Source organism: Zalophus californianus, chromosome 1 (genome assembly GCF_009762305.2).
Source record: "Zalophus californianus isolate mZalCal1 chromosome 1, mZalCal1.pri.v2, whole genome shotgun sequence".
Classification (NCBI taxonomy): Eukaryota; Metazoa; Chordata; class Mammalia; order Carnivora; family Otariidae; genus Zalophus; species Zalophus californianus.
Window position 1 is genome coordinate 136,072,009 of NC_045595.1, and position 20,684 is coordinate 136,092,692.

General features: G+C 43.6%; 1 protein-coding gene across 5 annotated transcripts in view; it reads right to left on the reverse strand.

The window, feature by feature from the left end:
- The window catches only part of LIPH (lipase H), a 47,504-nt gene that overhangs the window by 14,996 nt on the left and 11,824 nt on the right, over window positions 1-20,684 (reverse strand). The window contains exons 2-6 of one of the 5 annotated variants that reach the window (XM_027582124.2): window positions 13,610-13,977; window positions 12,263-12,371; window positions 6,849-6,950; window positions 5,163-5,252; window positions 905-1,072 (exon numbers count right to left, since the gene is read on the reverse strand). In XM_027582124.2, the coding sequence (XP_027437925.1) occupies window positions 905-1,072; window positions 5,163-5,252; window positions 6,849-6,950; window positions 12,263-12,371; window positions 13,610-13,977 (837 nt within the window). The remainder of the gene's footprint in view (window positions 1-904; window positions 1,073-5,162; window positions 5,253-6,848; window positions 6,951-12,262; window positions 12,372-13,609; window positions 13,978-20,684) is intronic. The other 4 variants (XM_027582125.2, XM_027582126.2, XM_027582128.2 and 1 more) reach the window with 4 other exon arrangements.

Below are 20,684 nucleotides of genomic sequence, written 5' to 3' on the forward strand. Positions count from 1 at the left end.
TTGTGCTTTCTTGAAGAACTACAATTAGGCCCCAAAATTGCGCAGAACCTGAGCTTGCTATGACTATGTCAACAAGCAGGGGACTCCTCTCCTTTAGGTTTGTGCCTGCAGGAATGAGGCTGAGTGCTATCAGTGAGGTTTCTCTCTCTCCTCTGTCCCCACCCTTAGAGAATGGCCTTCACATGCTGACTTGACTGATCTGGAATGGGAACATGAGTAATTTTTAAAAGCTCCCTAGAGCTTTCCAATTAACTTAGGCACAATCAAGGTTGAAAACCCCTTGTCTCTAGCATGCCCTGATATTAACATGGGTTTTTCCTTTGAACAATTAGAAAATTCTCATGATCTTCCAGTTTCAAAGCCTCACCATCTGGAATATTTCTACCAATCCTCAGCAAATGTGCAAGCAGCCTCCACAGTATATCTGTGACCCCCACTCCACCCTGCACATGCACATAAGAGTCAGGGTTCAGTGTGAGGGCATTTACAGACACAGTTTGTTGGAAGGAGTCATTCTGCAAGGCTCATTTGACAGGAGAGTCTGGGCCCACTGTGACTCTCCCCCAGCAGAGAGGTTGCGTGCATGAAGAGGATGTTTCTTTCCCCAGGGGAGCTGGCTATGTAAGGTAACTATGCCCTGGGTGGGCTTGGAAACTCGTTTGGAACCTTCTTTATTATGCTGGCATGTCCAGGGAGGTTGCACTGCCCTCTAGATGAAATCGCATACAAATGGCTTTTCTAAGGTCCAAGAGGACTTCGCAGAACAAATTGGCTGGAAAAAACTAAGTAAAAATTTTTTTAAACCACGTAATTTTCAGGCCCATTTTTAGATAGTAAAATGGTGCTAGGATTCTACCAAAAATGAACTCTTTGTGAATCAAAGGGGAAAACTGCTTGGACTTACCCAGGAGGGGACAGGACTCCTTTTGTGGTATGCCACAGTTGACACACTTGCCGTTTCTATAATCCCGGTAGGAGTCACAGGGATACGCGGTGATAGAACAGTTCTCTCTCAGAGAAGAAAGGTACAGGTACACGGACCTCTGGTGGTCACACTTAAAATATCGCAATCCTTGATTGTCAAAGGAAGGATCAGAGAGTAGAGCAGCTGCAGCGTTTAACAATAGCGCATCACACGGTATGCACGCGCACGATTCATCATCTGTCTCCTATAGGCCAGGCGCTGTGCTAACAGCTTCAATGTATTTTATTCCACTGAATCCTTATAAAAACCCATAGATCAGGATTCACGCTGGCACGTGGCAGGATGAAAGAAGATAGGCATGATTATCCCCATTTTACCCAGCAGGACACTGAGACTCAGAGAGCTTAAATGACTTGACCAAGGTCACACAAGTATTATGTGGTAGAATCAGGATTCAACCCATGTCCTTCCTTTGTCATTGAAAAGGAAGAGAAAAATCCAATGATAGTTTCTCCAGAGATTTTCAGCGGAAGGCAAGCACATTTAAACTAGTAGACAGAGAAAGAAGGTATTGAGGATTACTCCCAAGGAGGGGAGGCAGAGGAGACAGCTTTTTAAAAGAATGGGGGGCGGGGCGCACCTGGGTGGCTCAGTTGGTTAAGCAACTGCCTTCGGCTCAGGTCATGATCCTGGAGTCCCAGGATCGAGTCCCGCATCGGGCTCCCTGCTCAGCGGGGAGTCTGCTTCTCCCTCTGACCCTCCTCCCTCTCGTGCTCTCTCTCTCTCAGATAATAAATAAATTTTAAAAAATCTTAAAAAAGAATGGGGGATGCTTCCACCCTGGGGGCACAAGGTTAACAGGACAGTCAAGATTGACCTTGTAAACTAAAATGAGGAGAGACAGAATGGCTCCCTCAGGTGAGATCTCAATCTAGGTAAAAAGGCACATTTAGGTCACCTTTAAGAGGTGAGGGTTTATAGGTAGGGAGATTTTCAGAATAGAAGCATGAGGGGTGATCACAGGGAGTCGGCAAGAGATAAACATAAGGATTCTCTAGTTTTTTTTGTTTTTTTAAAGATTTTATTTATTTGGCAGAGAGAGACACAGCGAGAGGGGGAACACGAGCAGGGGGAGTGGGAGAGGGAGAAGCAGGCTTCCCGCCGAGCAGGGACCCCGACGTGGGGCTCGATCCCAGGACCCTGGGACCCGGGACCATGACCCAAGCCGAAGGCAGACGCTTAACGACTGAGCCACCCAGGCGCCCCAAGGATTCTCTAGTATTTTTGAGAGCCATGGAAAAGTTAGCAAGTTTGCCTGGACCTTGTACTCAATTAACAAGGCTCCATGACAGCTCCAGAATGTTCTCACGCCAAGGTGGGGGCTGACCTGGCAGAGACCTAAGGGGTTCTCTAATGGGCGTACACAGGGTATTCATGAGAGAAGCCCAGAGGTAGGGGTTCCATTTCTGCTACAGGGTGAAGCGTGAATGAAGTAAGAGGGAGTGAACAATGGCAAGTGGCACTGGAAGCCATGAATGGGCAAGAAGAGGTGAGGAAAGCCTCCAGTTAATTCCTAGCGGGTGCCAGGCAGTGCAATGGTGAGAGGGGAAAGCTGCGAAGTGCGGAGATGGCATCAGGAGGGTTGGACATGATGAAGCACGACAGCACACAGCACTGAAAGGTTATTGGAAGGTGGATGGGGCCGATGATGAAGTAAGTCATTCAGAAAAGGGAGCAGGGTCCCAAAGATGGGTAAACAAAGGAGGTGAGGATCTGGGTAAGAAACAGTGAACCCCAGGAAAAGAAGAGTTATGATTATGAGTTCATGGCTTGGAGAGGCATTGAGTGCTGGAATCAGACCCATGTTTCCTCTTCCCTCTGAGTCCACTTATGCCCATAGAGGAGATCAGTGAAGGACAGAAATAAACTGGGGCAAGAGAAGAGAAGCATGGGTTGGCATGGGGCCACGCTGGACTGGACTAAATCTGACAGGTCAGTATTGAATTATTGTTCCTGGAACTTCCACTTGCAGAAACAATGACATTGATAGCAATACAGAGAATGTCCTTTATAAGCAAGGCACATTATCTTTGGCTCCTGAGAGGTAGTGATGCTACACCACACAGGACAGAATTTGAGCCTGCACCATTTATGGTACAATATGGTAGACCCTACTTAAGCCATTTCATCTGGATCATTTCCAAACACCGTGTCATTTCCACGGGGCTGTATACAACTACCATTTTGTAACAAGATCATCTTTTTCTAGAATCACAACCTTGATTATTTAACTTTCTCTAGCAATGGTGAAATACATATTCAGAGCACTTAAGGATGGGTTTTTTTATTCTGTCCCCCACATTACTTTTATGTTCCCCTCTAACCACCCATTTTTTTGTTTTGTGAGTTTTTTCTCATTATAAAATAAAAAATGCACATTTAGAAAATACAATAGGAGATGATGATGCAAAAATCACCTAGAAGTCCAATATCCACAGTTTACCACTAATAATTATTTGCAGCATTTATGTTTAGTCTTTTCTTCTATACTTACAAATGTACAAATACACATTTAAAAAAACAAATCGGTATCATACTGTATAGTTTTGTGTCTTTCGCACTTAATATCCTATTGTAAGCATTTTCATTAATCTGAAAATATGACTTTTTAACAATTATATTCCTTTATGTGGGCATACCATAGTTATTTAACCATTTTCCATGTCGGATATTTAAACTATTTCTAAAAATTTAGCTATTATAAATAACGCTGTGTCAGATATCTTTGCACTTTGATTTTTGTCTACCTTTTCCATTATCTCTCTAGGAGAAATTCCTAGATATGGAACTTCTAGATCAAGGACACACCTTTTCAAGAGAGAGAAATAATTCATAATAGCTTTTAATCATATGGTTATGGTTATTTTTTTAAATTTATTTTTTAAAGATTACTTATTTATTTATTTATTTGAGAGAGAGAGAGAGAGAGAGAGAGAGCGCATGAGAAGGGGGAGGGTCAGAGGGAGAAGCAGACTCCCCGCTAAGCGGGGAGCCCGATGTGGGACTCGATCCCGGGACTCCAGGATCATGACCTGAGCCAAAGGCAGTCACTTAACCAACTGAGCCACCCAGGAGCCCTAAAATTTATTTTTTAAACTAAGTATAACCAACATACAGTGTTATATTGGTTTCAGATGTACAATATAGTGATTCAGCAATTCTGTACATTACTCAGTGCTCATCATGGTAAGTGCACTCTTAATCCCCTTCATCTATTTCACCCATCCTCCCACCCACCTCCCCTCTGGTAGCCATCAGTTTGTTCTCTATAGTTAAAGAGTCCGTTCTTCGTCTCTTTTTTCTTTGTTCATTTATTTTGTTTCTTAAATTCCACATTTGAGTGAAATCGTGTGGTATTTGTCTTTCTCTGACTAGTTTCCCTTAGCATAATACCCTCTAGTTCCATCGATGTTGTGGCAAATGATTTGATTCATTCCTTTTTATGGCTGAGCAATGTTACATTGTATAAGTATACCACATCTTCTTTATCCATTCATCTATCGATGGACACTTGGGTTGCTTCCATATCTAGGCTATTGTAAATAATGCTGCAATGGGTCTTTTTTTTAAGGAGTATATCTGAATAATAATTTTTAAGATATAATTTATATTTATACTATCTCTATCTTCTCAAATGATTTGTTTTCTTTTTTTTTAAAGATTTTATTTATTTATTTGTTAGAGAGAGAGAGCGTGGGCGAGAGTACAAGCACGGGGAGCTACAGGCAGAGGGAGAAGCAGGCTCCCTGCTGAGCAAGGAGCCCGATGCGGGACTTGATCCCAGGACCCTCGGATCATGACCTGAGCCGAAGGCAGCCACTTAACTGAGTGAGCCACCCAGGCATCCCAATGATTTGTTTTCTATTAAAAACTATTATCCAGAGAATAAGATCAGATTTTTAAAATATGCCTTTTAAAACCACTACTGTGGGTGCCTGGGTGGCTCAGTTGGTTAAGCGACTGCCTTCGGCTCAGGTCATGATCCTGGAGTCCTGGGATCGAGTCCCGCATTGGGCTCCCTGCTCAGCGAGGAGCCTGCTTCTCCCTCTGACCCTCCCCGCTCTCATGTACTCTCTCTCTCTCTTTCTTGCTCTCTCAAATAAATAAATAAATCTTTATAAAAATAAAAATAAAAATAAAACCACTACTGTACAATATATAAAGTATCTGCACTTACCTCCCAATATTGTTTTGGGACAACCGGGTTGATCCAATCCTCCATTTGGGTAGAAGTCTATGTTTCCTAATGGCTCCTTGTAGCCCAGTGCTAAAGGAGAATACATTAGGCTTTTATTTTTGAACTTTTCACACTGCATAGTTCACTTGCTCGAAGGATATAGGCAGGGATTGTGGTGTTGTTGTTGTTATACTTATTTAAATATTTTGCCCAAAGTTACCCAGCTAATTATTTAGAAAGAATTGTAGATTGCTTTAATAATTGCTTATTCTCTTTAACCTTGTAACCACAAAACAATCAGTAAAATGCTTGATTTAAATGATACACGTTTACATATATAGTGCATCACTGCAATAATAATAGCTATTACATATTGAGAACCTACATGTGTTTGTGGTCTTGGTACTAGGTGTTAAATATACCTGTCCTCTAATTTTCACCATGTCTAAAAAAGTAGCCATTGGTAAATTCAGATGAAGTAAGTTACAGTTGATGACACTGAGGTTCAGAGGATCTACTGAACAAAATGACACCACTAGAAAGGACAGAACCTGGGATCTGCGCCTCCCTCTGCCTGACTGCAAAGCTTATTCTCTTTCCTCAAAATTCACTCTTGCTCCAAGAATAAAAAATTCCATCTCTCCATTCCATCAAGCATTAAAATGGCATTGAGGTACTGCACTTAAGGAAGGTAATACTCTGCAAACTACATAGTATGAATGCAGCCATTTCACAGAGACATTTCCTCTAAGGCCAACAATTGCTGAATACCACACCGGAGAGCCTGTGATAGGTGGTCAAGGGTTTTTCTTTTTCTTTCTTTTTTTTCCAAAGATGGCAATTTCTTTCTTTTTTTCTTTTTAAGATTTTATTTATTTATTTAGGGACAGGGCATGAGGGGCAGGGGAGGAGTAGAGCAGAGGGAGAAGGACAAGCAGAGTCTGCACTGAGCATGGAGCCAGATGGGGGGCTCGATCCCCTGACCCTGACATCATGACCTGAGCTGAAATCAAGAGTCGGATGCTTAACAGGCTGAGCCACCCAGGCGCCCCTGATTAAGGGTTTTTCAGGTGGTTGTATCAAAAAGAGGGTGTATTACTAAAGACTACTCTGCTCTGTTCCCTCAACCCTCCCCAGGTTCCTACTCTGGCTCTTCTCCCAGACATCTGGATATAAAGACCCATCTTTAACATCACCCCAACCCCCATATCATGTACCCAACCCCTGATATGAAATCAGCACCATAAAAGACAGAAATGGCCAAGAAGAGCCACAGAGAGCTGGAGAGCTATAGATGGCTCAGAATTCTCTCCATAGAGACACCACACTTGAACATATCTTTCAGCTTACGAAAATAAAACAGAAATCATGCATCCAAAGCCCACTGCATATATGGAAACATTTCTCCACATGGTGTGCAAATCAGCCTGCACTTGGATTGGTCAAGATGATCACCTTAAAAATAAGAAACGTTGATGGGAAAAGCACCTCCGCTCCAGCAAGACATCTTGGATGCCTACATTAAACTAGCGTCCCTTCAGTTATTTCGGTGGATTTGGAATCCTGCCCTGCAGGAAAAGAGGGAATCTGGAGGAACCTGATCCACCCCTGCATGATGATCCCCTCAGGGGGAGACTCTTTAGGAGCGTGGGAGGGGGTACTCACTGACCCACAAGGATAATTTACCATCAATGTCGGAATGGATGACGTCAACGAACTGTGCATCACCAGGATCTAATCTGTCCTCAGGAGGTCTCCCATTGAATAAAGGGCCCGCAGGGTCGAGACCTGGAAAGAAAACCGAGTTGGCTTGGCAGCCCCACGCCATGAGTCACCGGCAGCCCAGCTTTTGATCCCTTCCCATGAGGATGGCAAACTGGCTGCGGGGCACTCTCGGGTGGGCAAGCACTCACATTCCCATCTTGCTTTTTCAGGCACCTTTCCACAGCCCTGTAGCCTTTTCCCACAGAAGAGATGGCTAGCCTGGCAGTGTCCCCTGGGAATGGCATCCAGACCCCATTAGGAACTGTATCTTGTGCAGGGCTCAACAGCAGGGAGTGCACATTGGGGGACCAGGGCATGGGGATAAACCGGTTCCTCAGGAAAAAAGCGCCTGAGGGTACATATAAAAAGCAGATGCTATGCTTATGCTTATTCCATCTTAAATGATCCAGAAACCTCCCTCAACCTTTCCTTCTTGTTATTAATAAAACTCCTTTACAGTGTCAATTTTTATTCATATATACTTGCTCATATGATCCACATCGCAAGCCTGTTGGGAGGCTGAGTAGCTATTATTCCCATTTTACAGATGCAGGAAGCGAGGTTCAGGGAGATCAAGTGTCTTAACAAGAGCCGCAGCCTCACAATGCAATGACCTCTCTCTGTTGAACTCTTGGTTTCATTGTCAGACCCAGTGGAAAAGTGTGAAACTCACTGATCAGGCCAGGTATCATAGAGGTGTGGTGTCAGTTCCTGCAGAACTAACCCACCCCATAAATGCCTGAGCTGATTGCTTGCCCTTAGTCAATGCGAGCTGGGCGTTCCTAACCATCAGCTGAAAAAACAAGAGTGCAGCTCCGGTGATGTAACCACAAACTAAAAACTTTAAAAACAACAGTCAATGACAAACCACCAGAGGTTCCCAAAAACGCTGCTTACTAGCAACCTACCCGGAGTGAAGAAGGTTCCAAGGGATGTCTCAGAGTCCTGAGTCTAAGAAAGTCATTTTAAATGTCATCTTCCATCCCCTGGTGTTAGATATAAAATCCAAGAGATGGCATTCTTGCCTGACTTCCCTGGTTCTGGCTTCAATCTTTCTATTTCTCCTCTCCCAACTCCCTTGCTTCCTTGAGGCTTGTCTTGATCTGCCTCCCTTCCTTATCTTTCTCTTCCTCACCCCTCTAGCTTTTCTTCTTCAGTTTGCTCTCCACTGAAACTGATGTGGGTGGAGATGGACCAACACCCAGACACCCAGGTCCACAGGACATTCTCAACACAGCAAGAGAAACTCACGACCTTAGAAAGAGTTTGCTAAGGAAGCCCCCCTCCCCCCATAAAATAGCAGCACTGTTGGTCTAAGAAAAGGAATAGTGAGAGCCCCAGTTTATAGCAGCCTCCAGATCCACAACAGAGAAATCAGCAGAGAAATCAGTTTGAATGAATGAACATTCAAACCAGAGCAATTTTGAGAGTGATGAGGGTGCTACTGAGAATTAGGGCAGAAGGCACAAATGGAGATGGAGATAGGAAGTTTGGAAATATCACCTTGGTGACAATTCATAGCAAATAACTGGCTTACAATGTCAGCCAAAAATCACAGTTACAGTGCTCTAAAAAGCTATATATTTTGTGTGGACAGAGACCATTGGAGTCAGAGAGATGTGACTTGAGGCCCCAAACCTAACACCAACCAGCTATATGACCTTAGGTGGGTCACTTTACTTCTCTGAACCTCAGGTTTTTTTTAAATCTGCAAAATGGAAGTAGAATTAACAGCTATTTCAGAAGACTTATAAAAGGACTACTGGATCTGAATCCAGAACATTTTGAGATGATTACAGAATAGAAACACAATGGGAAAATGGAGCTCTTTCTTATTGTTCAAAGATCACCAGAAGTATCTAGATGGTGCTCACTGACTTTTATTACAACATTAACAAATCTGAGAATTTGAAGAAAGCCCTACACCTCTCCCCAGACAGACAGACATCCAACATAAACCTCTCTGCAGACAGACAGACATCCAACATAGACCCCTCCGCAGACAGACATCTGATATTTTGCGTGCGGTTTCAGGGGCCTCCTTTTCCCATCCCCAACTTCACCATGGACTCTCCAAGGCAATGCTGTCCAATAAAAGTATAATGTGAGCTACACATATAATTTTAAAATTTCTAGAAGCCAATTTAAAAAGTAAATAGAGGGCGCCTGGGTGGCTCAGTTGGTTAAGCGACTGCCTTCGGCTCAGGTCATGATCCTGGAGTCCCGGGATTGAGTCCCGTGTCGGGCTCCCTGCTCAGCGGGGAGTCTGCTTCTCTCTCTGACCCTCTTCCCTCTCGTGCTCTCTATCTCTCCTTCTCTCTCTCTCAAATAAATAAATAAAACCTTTAAAAAAAAGTAAATAGAAGTAAGAAGAATTAATTTAATAATACACTGTATTCAACCCCGTTTATTTAACCTGGCATATCCAGAATATTACCATTTCAACATGTAATCAATATAAAAAATTTGAGGTTTCTTAATATCACTTTTTTAACCTAGTCTTTGAAATCCAGTGTGTGTCTTGTACTGACAGAACATCTCAATTTGTATTAGCCACATTTCAAGTGCTCAGTGGCTACATATAGCTAGTGGCTACTGGATTGGACAGCACAGCTCCAAGGTCATTTCTCAAAGTATGGGGTTCAGACCACCTGCATCTTCTGCTTAAAGGTAGATTCCTGGACCCCAACTCCAGACTGCTGGTTCAGGAGGTTGGTATTGTAACCAGCACCCCTAAGGGGATTTTGACACACCCTTAAGTTTGAGAAGCAAATACAATGTATTATCAAGTGATGTAGGTACTTGGAATATTTTAAAATCCACTTAAGGTCCACCATCTTGTGTTAAAGAAGTTGATGAGAAATAGGGGACGCCTAGCTGGCTCAGTCAGTAGAGCACACGACTCTTAATCTCAGGGTCATGAGTTCAAGAGCCACGTTGGGCAGGGAGCTTATTCAAAATTTAAAAAAAACAAAAAAACATTAAGAAGTTAATGAGAAATAAAACCAGGAGAGGTGCCTGGAGAGAAAAAGCCAAAGGAAGGGCAGATGAAAGGAGAGGTATGGAGGAAATGAAGCAGCCATTATGGTCTAGCTAATTAACAAGTAGAACCATCCAATGTGGGGGAGTCAGGTGTGAATTGTGTCTCTAGGCAACAGGCCCAATTCCTACCCCACAATCCAGTGAGGCCAGTTAGAAAAGGTGGTGGAAGGTGAGCAGAGAAGGGAAACGTTTTCACCCCGAAGCTGCTCTGGAGGACAGTAGAGACTGACTGTGAGGATCAGAGAGGATAAGGCATCTGGAGAATGTGGGAAAGTCAGGGGAGCCAGAAAATTGAGGTGTGAACCATTAGCGGCACCCAGGCCCAGAGCGGAAGGCAGGCTGGCTTGGGGACTTCCCATCCATGGTCAGAAACCAGGTTACACCGCACTCACGTTCATAGTAGTGGTGGGAACAGATTTGCTGGGAGCAAAATGGGGGGTGAGACAGAATGAGGCAGTGGTGGGCTGGAGTCTGCTAGGGCCAGCACTAGACTATAGACTTTGCTCATCTCTTCCCAAACTTTGTGATTGGTGATGTCAGGCTGGCAGCTTGAAATCAGCAGTGGTGAGCATATTCAAACCATGGAGATCAGGAAACACCACAAATCAGGACTATGGGGGTGGGGCGAGGTGGGGAGAGCTGTGCGGGTTCTTAACGCACCACTGGGGAAAATCCCACCCGCCAGAAGAGCTCCCAACGGATAAGGGACACAAGCAGATTCAAGCTATCTATCCTTTGATCCCATAAAGGAAATGAAACTTTTTTTTTAAGATTTTATTTATGGGGGCGCCTGGGTGGCTCAGTTGGTTAAGCGTCTGCCTTCGGCTCAGGTCAGGATCCCAGGGTTCCAGAACCAAGCCTGCATTGGGCTCCTTGCTCATTGGGGAGTCTGCTTCTCCCTCTGCCCCCCCCCACCCATGCTCTCTCTTTCTCTCTCACTCTCTCTCTCTCAAATACATTTACAGTTCTTAGGAGAAACAAAGTAAATATCATACATACATTATTTATGTATTTGAGAGAGAGAGAGAGAATGATTGCGGGGAAGGGCAGAGGGACAAGCAGACTGCCCGCAGAGCAGGGGGCCCGAGGCGGGGCTTGATCCCAGGACCCCGGATCATGACCTGAGCCGAAGGCAGATGCTTAACCGACTAAGCCACCCAGGCGCCCCAGGAAATGAAACTTTTTACAAAGGACATGTTGCTTTCTAAAACATAAAAATAATAATGTTAAAAACTTAAAAAGAACTCTGCCTCCCTAGAAAGCAGGTAAATAAAGTGAGGGTGGCCTTGGCCACTTTCACTGAGATGAGAAAAGAAAAAAGACCCAGGAAAAACAAAACAATGTGACCTCAAGTAGCGGGCTAGAGGAGACACCAGTGATGTGTGTGTGAGAGAGAGAGAGAATGGGAATGACTTGCTCAGGGTACCAGTCAAGTAGCACATTCAGAGACTGTGATGCTAAAAGTTTACAATTGGCTTGAATCTCTCCTTCCTCTGTTCACTTCTACCCTCCAGATTCCCTAGATTGAAAACAGCTCTCTCTCTTTGAGGATGGATTCTGGGAAGGGTATGAATGGGGGAGGGGGGCAAGCCTTGAGTCTCTGAAACAGAAAGCCTCCCTCAGCCAGTCCTCTGTGGCTGTGGAAAAGTTGCCTGAGCAGTAGGCAAGAGAACCCAGCAAGGGGGCCTTTGGGGTTTCATCTGCTGTATTTCTGAGTTTTCATTCAGCTTGGTCCTGAAAGCTGATATTCAGAGGGTAAAACCTCACTATCAAAATTCCTATCTCATCTTTCTATCATGAGACTCCAACTGTGTCTGGGGATGGAAACATATTAGGTATGTGGCTCAGGCTATCTTAGATTAAGTGAAAGAAAGATGGCTATCTGTTTGGAGGGCACAGATAAAATTCCCAAAGGCCACAGCTGTATTTTCTAACCAGAAGAGAAATAGTTACCACCAATCTTTTCTATTGCATATACAATTTACAAAGTGCTTTTTTATTAAATATATTTTATATTGTATATTTTAAATTTTATTTTTATTTATTTTTTATCTTATTTATATATTTATATATTTTATATTTTATATCATTTACCAAGTGTATTTTATTAAGTAATAACCTGAGGTCAGTATTATCATGGTCTCTCCTTTGCACAAGAGGACACACACTCAGAGGGGTTAAGTAATTGGAAGAGCTGGCCTTGAACCCAAGGACGTGGATTGCCTGCATCATGTTCCCTCAGTGAACATCCCACCCGGGCTGACTAACCCGTGCCCACTCACAGGAAGGCTTACCTGTAATTCTCCCCAGCTGCCCATTGTACATCTTTCCAACAAACCCGGCTATGTGGGCTCCTAGACTTACTCCAATCATATAAATGTCGTCAAGAGAAGCTCCTTGTACCTGGAATTTCAAGAGGTCCATCATTATAAATTGTGAGGAGCCAAGGAGTTGACAGCATTTAGAGAAATTTCCTCAACTTGACTTTGGAAACAGTTCTTAGGAGAAACATTTCTAAGCAACTTACATCTATGAGCTCACTTAAATGTCACAACAACCCCACAAAGTAAATACCATTCTTTTGATTATACATAAGAGGAAACTGAGGCCCAGAGTCAAAGTAACCTGCCCAGTATCAGGCAGGTGGGGAGGGGCAGAGCAGGAGTCAAACCAGTCTGTTCAACTCAAAGCCTGGGCCTTAACCTTTATGCCATGGTGTTTCCATCCATGCTTCTGCTAGAAATCAAGCTGGGACATCTCTAATTCCCTCCCAATTGAGGAAAAGGGCAATGAAACATTTTGGTGAACTCCTTTATCTTCATGCTGGCTCAGTTCATAAAGTCATCACAGACAGAGAAGGAAGGAGTAGGGGTGAGGACAACACTGACTGCAGTCAGCTGGGACAGCCTGTGGTGAGTCATGTTAATATTATTCACTTTCCCAGGGCCGTGGCTTAAGTGGGGAGCTTTTGTGAAAATTCTGTTGCCCCTGGCCTACAGTGGCCACCAGGCCTGATTCTCCCTGAGGTAGTTTTGATATAAAGTCACTTTTTTTGGTTGTTTTTTGTTATTTTTGTAAAGGGGAAAATTCATGAGATAGATCACTAGATAAAATTTAAGGTTTATGTAATCTTTGTGAGTCTTCTAAAAACATAAATCATACACAAAGATCTCCAATCAGCCCACGTGTATCAGTTTTGGTTGTGGATAATCGGGTCGGTAAACTTTAGGCATTTCTAGGAAAGGGAATAGCTTGAGAAGATGAGGAAACTCTACACAGTGAAGCCAGAAACCCCCCAGACAGAACCTCTCTTACCCATAAGACACCTTTATGTGAATTAGAAAAAGATGTCCCTTCCTGAGGACACTTAACTGGGAAAATATCATAATAAATATATAGATCTACAGTGTGTACCATGACACTGGTGCTCCCTTAGATGGGTGCCCTGTGCAGTGCACAACTTGCACGACCATACCTATGGGCCTTCCCTCCAGCTGTGCTCTCTACCTTCCCTGAGACTTAGTTGGGTTTTCAAAATAGTCCCTCTTGGTTTTATCTTTTTATCTATCTTGGTTTTAAATCTCCAGAGAATGGGCCAGTTTTAATTTGGCTCTGAATCATATAAGAGAATTCTCTCTTACCAACATCTGGTCGATAAATCCCTTCAAGACTATTGCTACTTTTTTGGTCTTACTAGAGGCATGGTTGTATATTACAGTTGTAGCTCCTCGATTCCAATCAACAACAACCACATTCATGTCTTCTACATAGAGCAAACCCTGTACTAAGTCCTCCATCCAAACTGGAGCAGAGCCTGTAGGCCTGAATCCATGGACAATGAAGGTGGTTTTCTTGGTCACATTCAAGTTTCCCAAAACTGTGGAGTTGATGACTTGTGCACAGGTCCAGTTTCTTCTTGTGTAGAGCATCAGCTTCACATTTAGTCCTGTACCAACCACTGCACTGTGAAAGCTCAGTCTGGTGAATGAAGGACATGTTTCATCTGTGTCTGAAAATAAAAATTAGATGGCATCATGACGGTTCTTTCCTTAGTTGGGCGTCAAGCAAGAGTGCTGCCCTACATTCACTGGCCTTCTTTCTGTGCTTCACAGCACCCAGCAGGAGACTGGATCTAGTTGAATGAAGTTGCAAAGTCATACCTGATTCAGCATAACTAAGCAGTGACTTTTTTTTCACCAGGAAAACCATTTTTCCAAATCTTACTCTCCTCCAAGGTCTAACCCAAGTCACCTCGATGAAACCTACTCCAACTCTCCCAGCTTTAAATACTGTCTTTCATCCCAGAACTCCCAAAACCCCTGTATGTACCTTATTGACAGCAAAATGAAAGCACTTGCAGGGGTGTATTATGGGTATTTATGGACGTGTGTGTCTATTTTGTTGGACCACCTCCTTGGAATGGGTGTCTTCTAATCTGTATCCCTCACAGTGCCCAGCACATAGTAGAGGTCTCAGTAACTGCATCTGCATGGTCCAAACACATCTTTCCTTTTCTAGAGCACCTGCCCGGGACAACAGTGGAAAAGGTGATGTGCCCTGTCCTGCCACCTTTCAGTAGCATCTGAAACAGTGGACCACGGTGCCTTCTTGAACACTCTCCCTATTCTTCAAGCACCATCTTCAAGCATTCCTCCTGCTGTGTAATCTCTAAGAATGGCCTTAGGAGAAAGTTGGGGGATGGGGTGGAAGCAAGAGATTGGGGTGGAAGCAAAAGATGAGGCTGGAGCATCTTGTTATGGCAGAAAGTAAGAGACTATTTAAAAATTTGGGATGCCTGGGTGGCTCAGTCGGTTAAACATCTGCCTTCAGCTCAGGTCATGATCCCAGGACCCCTGCTCAGCAAGGAGCCTGCTTCTCCCTCTGTCTGCCACTCCCTGTTTGTGTGCTCTCTCTCTCTCTCTCTCTCTCTCTCTCCCCAACAAATAAATAAAAATGTGTCATAAGGACATAGAAAGTGAGATTGAAAGGGCTTCCACTGGCCAGATCTGGGATATTTGAGCACTAAATAATTAAGGACAGTAATGATTTATGGACCTTTGGAGAAAATTAGAAATCCATGATTCCGTAACAAATAGACAAGCAAAGAAACAAATCAGTGGAAGCGAGAGGAGGACGCTTGCAGCATAGTGCTGAATGTCAACGGGTGAATGTGGAGTGAATGCTGGGGGTGAAACTCATCATTTTGTAGTCATCATAATAAAGAGTGGTTAGGCAAGACTAATCAGTGGATGCTAAAACTGAGGAGGTGGCTATTTTGAGAAGGAGCACATGTGTATGGTCTTAAGCTTTGTCCCCCAGATTGCTAATTAGTAAGTAAGGGGAAAGTAGTAACTATACAATGGAGAAATTGAACACCTTGACTAGGTTATCAAACTGAACATTACCAATGAGGGGCAGACAGACACATGTGCCTCTAGCTGTAGTATTCCAGTGGGGAATGTATAACCTGAACCTAACCACAGGGGAAAAAAAATCACACAAACACAAAATGAGGAATATTCTGTTTTTTAAAAGAATACCTGTAGGGTTTGGGTGTGATGTAACTGTGGCTAGCACCGGCAGGGAAGGGGGCTTGTGGCACCAAAAAAAATGCCTTTTTTTTAAAGATTTTATTTATTTATTTGAGAGAAGAGGGAGAGAGTGCAAGCAGAAGGAGGAGCAGAGGGGGAAAGAATCGCAAGCAGACTTCATGCTGAGCATGGAGCCCAACGTGGGGCTCAATGCCATGACCTAAGATCATGACTTGAGCCAAAACCAAGAGTCAGATGCTCAACTGACTGAGCCAGCCAGGTGCCCCCCAAAAAAATTCTCAAAGAAAAATATTTTTTAAAGATTAAAAATAAAAAGGGACCCATATTCTTTAAAAAGATCAATGTCATAAAGGACAAAGAAAGTCTGTGGAAATGTTCTAGATTAAAGGAGGTTGAAGAGATGGGATAAACAAACGCAGTATCTGGTCTTAGACTGGATCCTGTAATGGAAGAAAAAAATTTCATACAAGAAATCATTGGAGGGGCGCCTGGGTGGCTCAGTCGTTAAGCGTCTGCCTTCGGCTCAGGTCATGATCCCAGGGTCCTGGGATGGAGCCCTGCATCAGGCTCCCTGCTCCACGGAAAGCCTGCTTCTCCCTCTCCCACTCCCCCTGCTTGTGTTCCCTCTCTCGCTGTGTCTCTCTCTGTCAAATAAATAAATAAAATCTTAAAAAAAAAAGAAATTATTGGAATAATTTACAAAATTGGGATATGAACACTAAATTAGATAAAAGTATGATATCAGCATTATATTAATTGAGGTTGATAACTATACAGTAGTTTTGTAGGAGAAAATCCTAATTCTTTTTTTTTTTAAGATTTATTTATTTATTTGAGAGAGACAGAATAAGAGAGAGAGCACATGAGAGGGGGGATGGTCAGAGGGAGAAGCAGACTCCCTTCAGGGAGTCCGATGCGGGACTAGATCCTAGGACTCCAGGATCATGACCTGAGCTGAAGGCAGTTGCTTAACCAACCGAGCCACCCAAGTGCCCAGAAATCCTAATTCTTAGGAAATACAACTTAAGTATTTATAACTAAATGGCCAACTTATTCTCAAATGGTTCAGAAAAAAAAATTGGGGCAGAGAGATAGACAGCAAATGATAAAGCATATATAGCCAGATGTTAACAGAAGGTGAATCCGTGTAAAGGGTTACTGGTATTCTGAGTATTTTTTTTTTTTAATTCTTGTAGCTTTTCTGCAAGTTTGAAATTATTTCCAAATAAAAAACTTAAATAAAAGGAAAAACAAAGGGGACAGGGCCATATCAATGAGATGCAAAGTGAGGTTGTGAGCTCTGATATCAGAAAATGAAAATAGGTAAGAATGCTGAAGTCTTGGGCTCCTGGGTGGCTCAATAGTTAAGCGTCTGCCTTCGGCTCAGGTCATGATCCCAGGGTCCTGGGATTGAGTCCCACATCGGGCTCCCTGCTCTGCGGGAAGCCTGCTTCTCCCTCTCCTGCTCCCCCTGCTTGTGTTCCTGCTCTCACTATGTCTCTCTCTGTCAAATAAATAAATAAAATCTTTAAAAAAAAAAAAAAGAATGCTGAAGTCTTCTGTTTGAAAGGGAACAGGGAGTTGGAAATAAACTAAAGATCAAGATGCAAGGTGAAAGAGGGGTTAGGAAGGGAGGGCTTTGGGGTCCTTGGGTACTGAAACAGGATGTTACTTCTGCAACATTAGGTAAGGTCTTGATCAAGAACCACAGTCAAGGGGTCCTGGGTGCCTCAGTCGGTTGAGCATCTGCCTTCAGCTCGGGTCGTGATCCCGGGGACCTGGGACTGAGCCCTGAGTTGGGCTCTCTGCTTGGCAGGGAGTCTGATTCTCCCTCTCCCTCTCCCTCTGCTCCCATTCCCACCCCACCCCTCAAGTTCTCGCTAGTCTGCTCGCTCTCTCAAATAAATTAATAAATCTTAAAAAAAAAAAAGAACAATCAAAAGTTAAAAGTAAACCTCTGATCAACACTGGCATGCAGATCCAAAATATAATGTTTGGGAAGACTTTTTTTTTTTAATTATAAAAATTATTTGAAACTATGTTATGACCAACTCTCCTACATCCTATTTGGCTGAGAGAGAAGCCAAGTTGGAGGTAAGTGAAGCAACAATCAGTCCCTAGGTGCAAGCTGGAGATCGTCCTTTAGGACATTCAGGAGACGGGGCAAGGTCCTACGGACGGCCATTCTTTGTGGGAGGGAATAGAAGGGGAAGACTATTGACTTGCAACTGGTCAACAGGAGACTAGAGGGCCTTGGGAAACACCTGTTCTACCTTCCTCTGACAGAAATTTAAGAACCATCTGCCCTTTGCCTTTATTCTCAGTGAATCTACCCAGGAATAACTCTTCCCTCATTCTGAGCCTCAGAACAGACTTCATCCTGGCATCTCTACCCTTTCTCAATAACCTGGGTCTATTCAGGGGTTCCCTGGGTGACCCACTCGGTCAAGTGTCTGACTCTGGGTTTTGCTCAGGTTGTGACCTCAGGGTCGTGAGATCAAGCCCTGGGTCAGGCTCTGTGCTCAGCACAGAGTCTGCTTGGGACTCTCTCTCCCTCTCCCTCTGCCCCCACCCTCTGTACTTGCTCTCTTTCTCAAATAAATAGATAAATCTTTTCTTAAAGAAGAACCTGGGTCCATTCATGTATGCTTTTATTTGAAACTTCTTGCAAAGGCTCTGGTACTCAGCAATGAATGAAGTTCCAAATAGAATGAACAGAAGAAGCTCAAATAGAAGGTTAAAAATTGAGGTTTTGAAATTCCTCACCCTAGAGATAACTGGTTAAAAATTGAGCCCCGTACTCACATATTCCTCCGTTTGCTCTAGCATGTACAGTGAAACGCGCTCACAACTGCCTGTCCTCCCCTCTCCCCCAGCTTTATTGAGATATAATTGACAAATTACACTGTGTAGGTTTAAGGTATAAAGCATGATGATTTGATATATGTGATATTGTAAAATGATTTCCACAATAAGGTTAACACACCCATCATCTCACATAGTTACATGTTTTTGTGTGTGTGGCGAGAACATTTAAGATCTACTCTCTTAGCAAATTTCAAGGATACGGTACAGTATAATTAACTATAGTCACTATGTTGTGCATTAAATGGCAGACCTTACTCATCTATGTAACCATTTTCCCCATCTCTTGGCCTTTTCCATTTTTCTTTTCCTGTAGATTCCATGCTCCTGGAGAACGTGGACTCTGAAACTTGTCTGGTATTTGTAGAGCAAGACCCAGAGCAAATAATTGACTGTTTAATTAGTCATTTTACTGAAGAGGAGGTGTCACGAGGTAGGGCTGAGCCTCTTGGTCTTAGCCACCAGTAAAACTGGGCTTTGTTCCTAGTTGTGCAACTGACTCACCAGGCAACCTGGGGAAATTATGTCATCCTTCACTTACCTACCTGCCCGAGAGAGGAATGCTGTGGAGATTAATTAGGAATGAGGCCATATTGGGGAAGGTAGAGATCCCCTTCCAAAAGAGGGGACTATTTAATTGCTAGGGGTGTTCATTTTGAGCCATATTAGGCCAGTGTGCCAAAAGTCACACATCTGGGATGTTGGAAGGCTCAGACTAGAGTCATGAAGCTTGGGCCAGAGCTATTTTCAGCACATGTGCCACTTTCCATGTCTACGGAATGGCTCAACCAACCTCTTTGACTTGCTGAGTCTTTACTAGACCCCTTACAATGTACAGTTACTGAAAGGCAGAAAGGGCAGAACAAGCGGATTTTTATTTACTTTTTTAAAGTAGGCTACACGCTCAGCGTAGAGCCCAAGGTGGGGCTTGAACTCCCGAGCCTGAGATCAGGACCCGAGTGGAGATCAAGAGTTGAACACTTAACTGACTGAGCCACCCAGGCGCCCCCAGAACAAGTGGATTTTTATTTTTCATTTGCTAGAACCACTCTGACTTCATATATTTTTAATGTCCTATTTTTATAATGGCATTGGGCTCTGGAGAAGCCCATTGTTAAGTACTGAATGAAAAATGAATTTCCTTGCTCCTCTCTCTCAGTACAAAATACTCTAACAGCTTTATATGTATTCTCTCTCATCCTCAGAGGAAATGTGCAATTCATCCATAAGTCTACCCTCCCTTAGGTTCTGGATCAGGTGGCATTTTAGATTGTGAGTCAGGCATTAATGAAATAAAACACATAAATAAATATGAAGGGGCGCCTGGGTGGCTCAGTTGGTTAAGCGACTGCCTTTGGCTCAGGTCATGATCCTGGAGTCCTGGGATCGAGTCCCACGTCCGGCTCCCTGCTCAGCAGGGAGTCTGCTTCTCCCTCTGACCCTCTTCCCTCTTGTGCTCTCTCTCTCTCATTCTCTCTCTCTCAAATAGATAAATAAAATCTTTTTTAAGTATGAAACTGCAACCTTGATAATATGCCATGTAAAGGAGATAGTGTATAAAATAAGAATTTAAATAGGGAGTTTCCCCTGGGAATCAAGAATCTTCTCTTACATCAACTTGAAAGCATGTATCTAAATGCTAAGAATGGAAGATCCCTTTAGCAAAGTATAACATTACACTAAGGGACAAATTCAAGTTCCCAAACTATTAAGTTTTGATTTCATCGATGTTTACTTTTATTACCTAGACTAAAGTTTCAGGTATTATATCCTTTTTCATTTTAATGTGTTTTCTTTGCTTGAATCCCATCAAACGATTATAACTAGGCTTTCATTTACCTAGCATGATTTTATCCTTTTTAACCTCTGAATCCCTCTGTTTTAAGGGGTCTTTCATAGAGCGTCTAGCTGGGTTTTATTTTATGGCCCAGTCTGAGCCCTTTTAAAGAAAACAGGTGAGTTCACGTTTATTGGCATAACAGATATAATTGGTGCGGAGGCCACAGAAGTGCCTCCCTCAGATCTGCCTTCAAGAGAACCTGCCACGGGGAGTATGGTGAAGTCACCTGCGTCTCCAGCCACTCCGCAGGGTTCACACGAAGCCGTGGCTCCCCCTGCACCGCCCCCCCCCCCACACACCCCAGGCTGCTCCCAGCCGGTGACCTAGCACTGCGGGGTACTCGAGCCAGACCTGGCCGGCTCGTCCTTCCTCACGGGGGCCTCCCAGAACAGGCAACTTTGGCTCAGGGATACCCCATCAGCGCGGCTGAAATAGTCTCACAACCGTACCGCAGCTCTC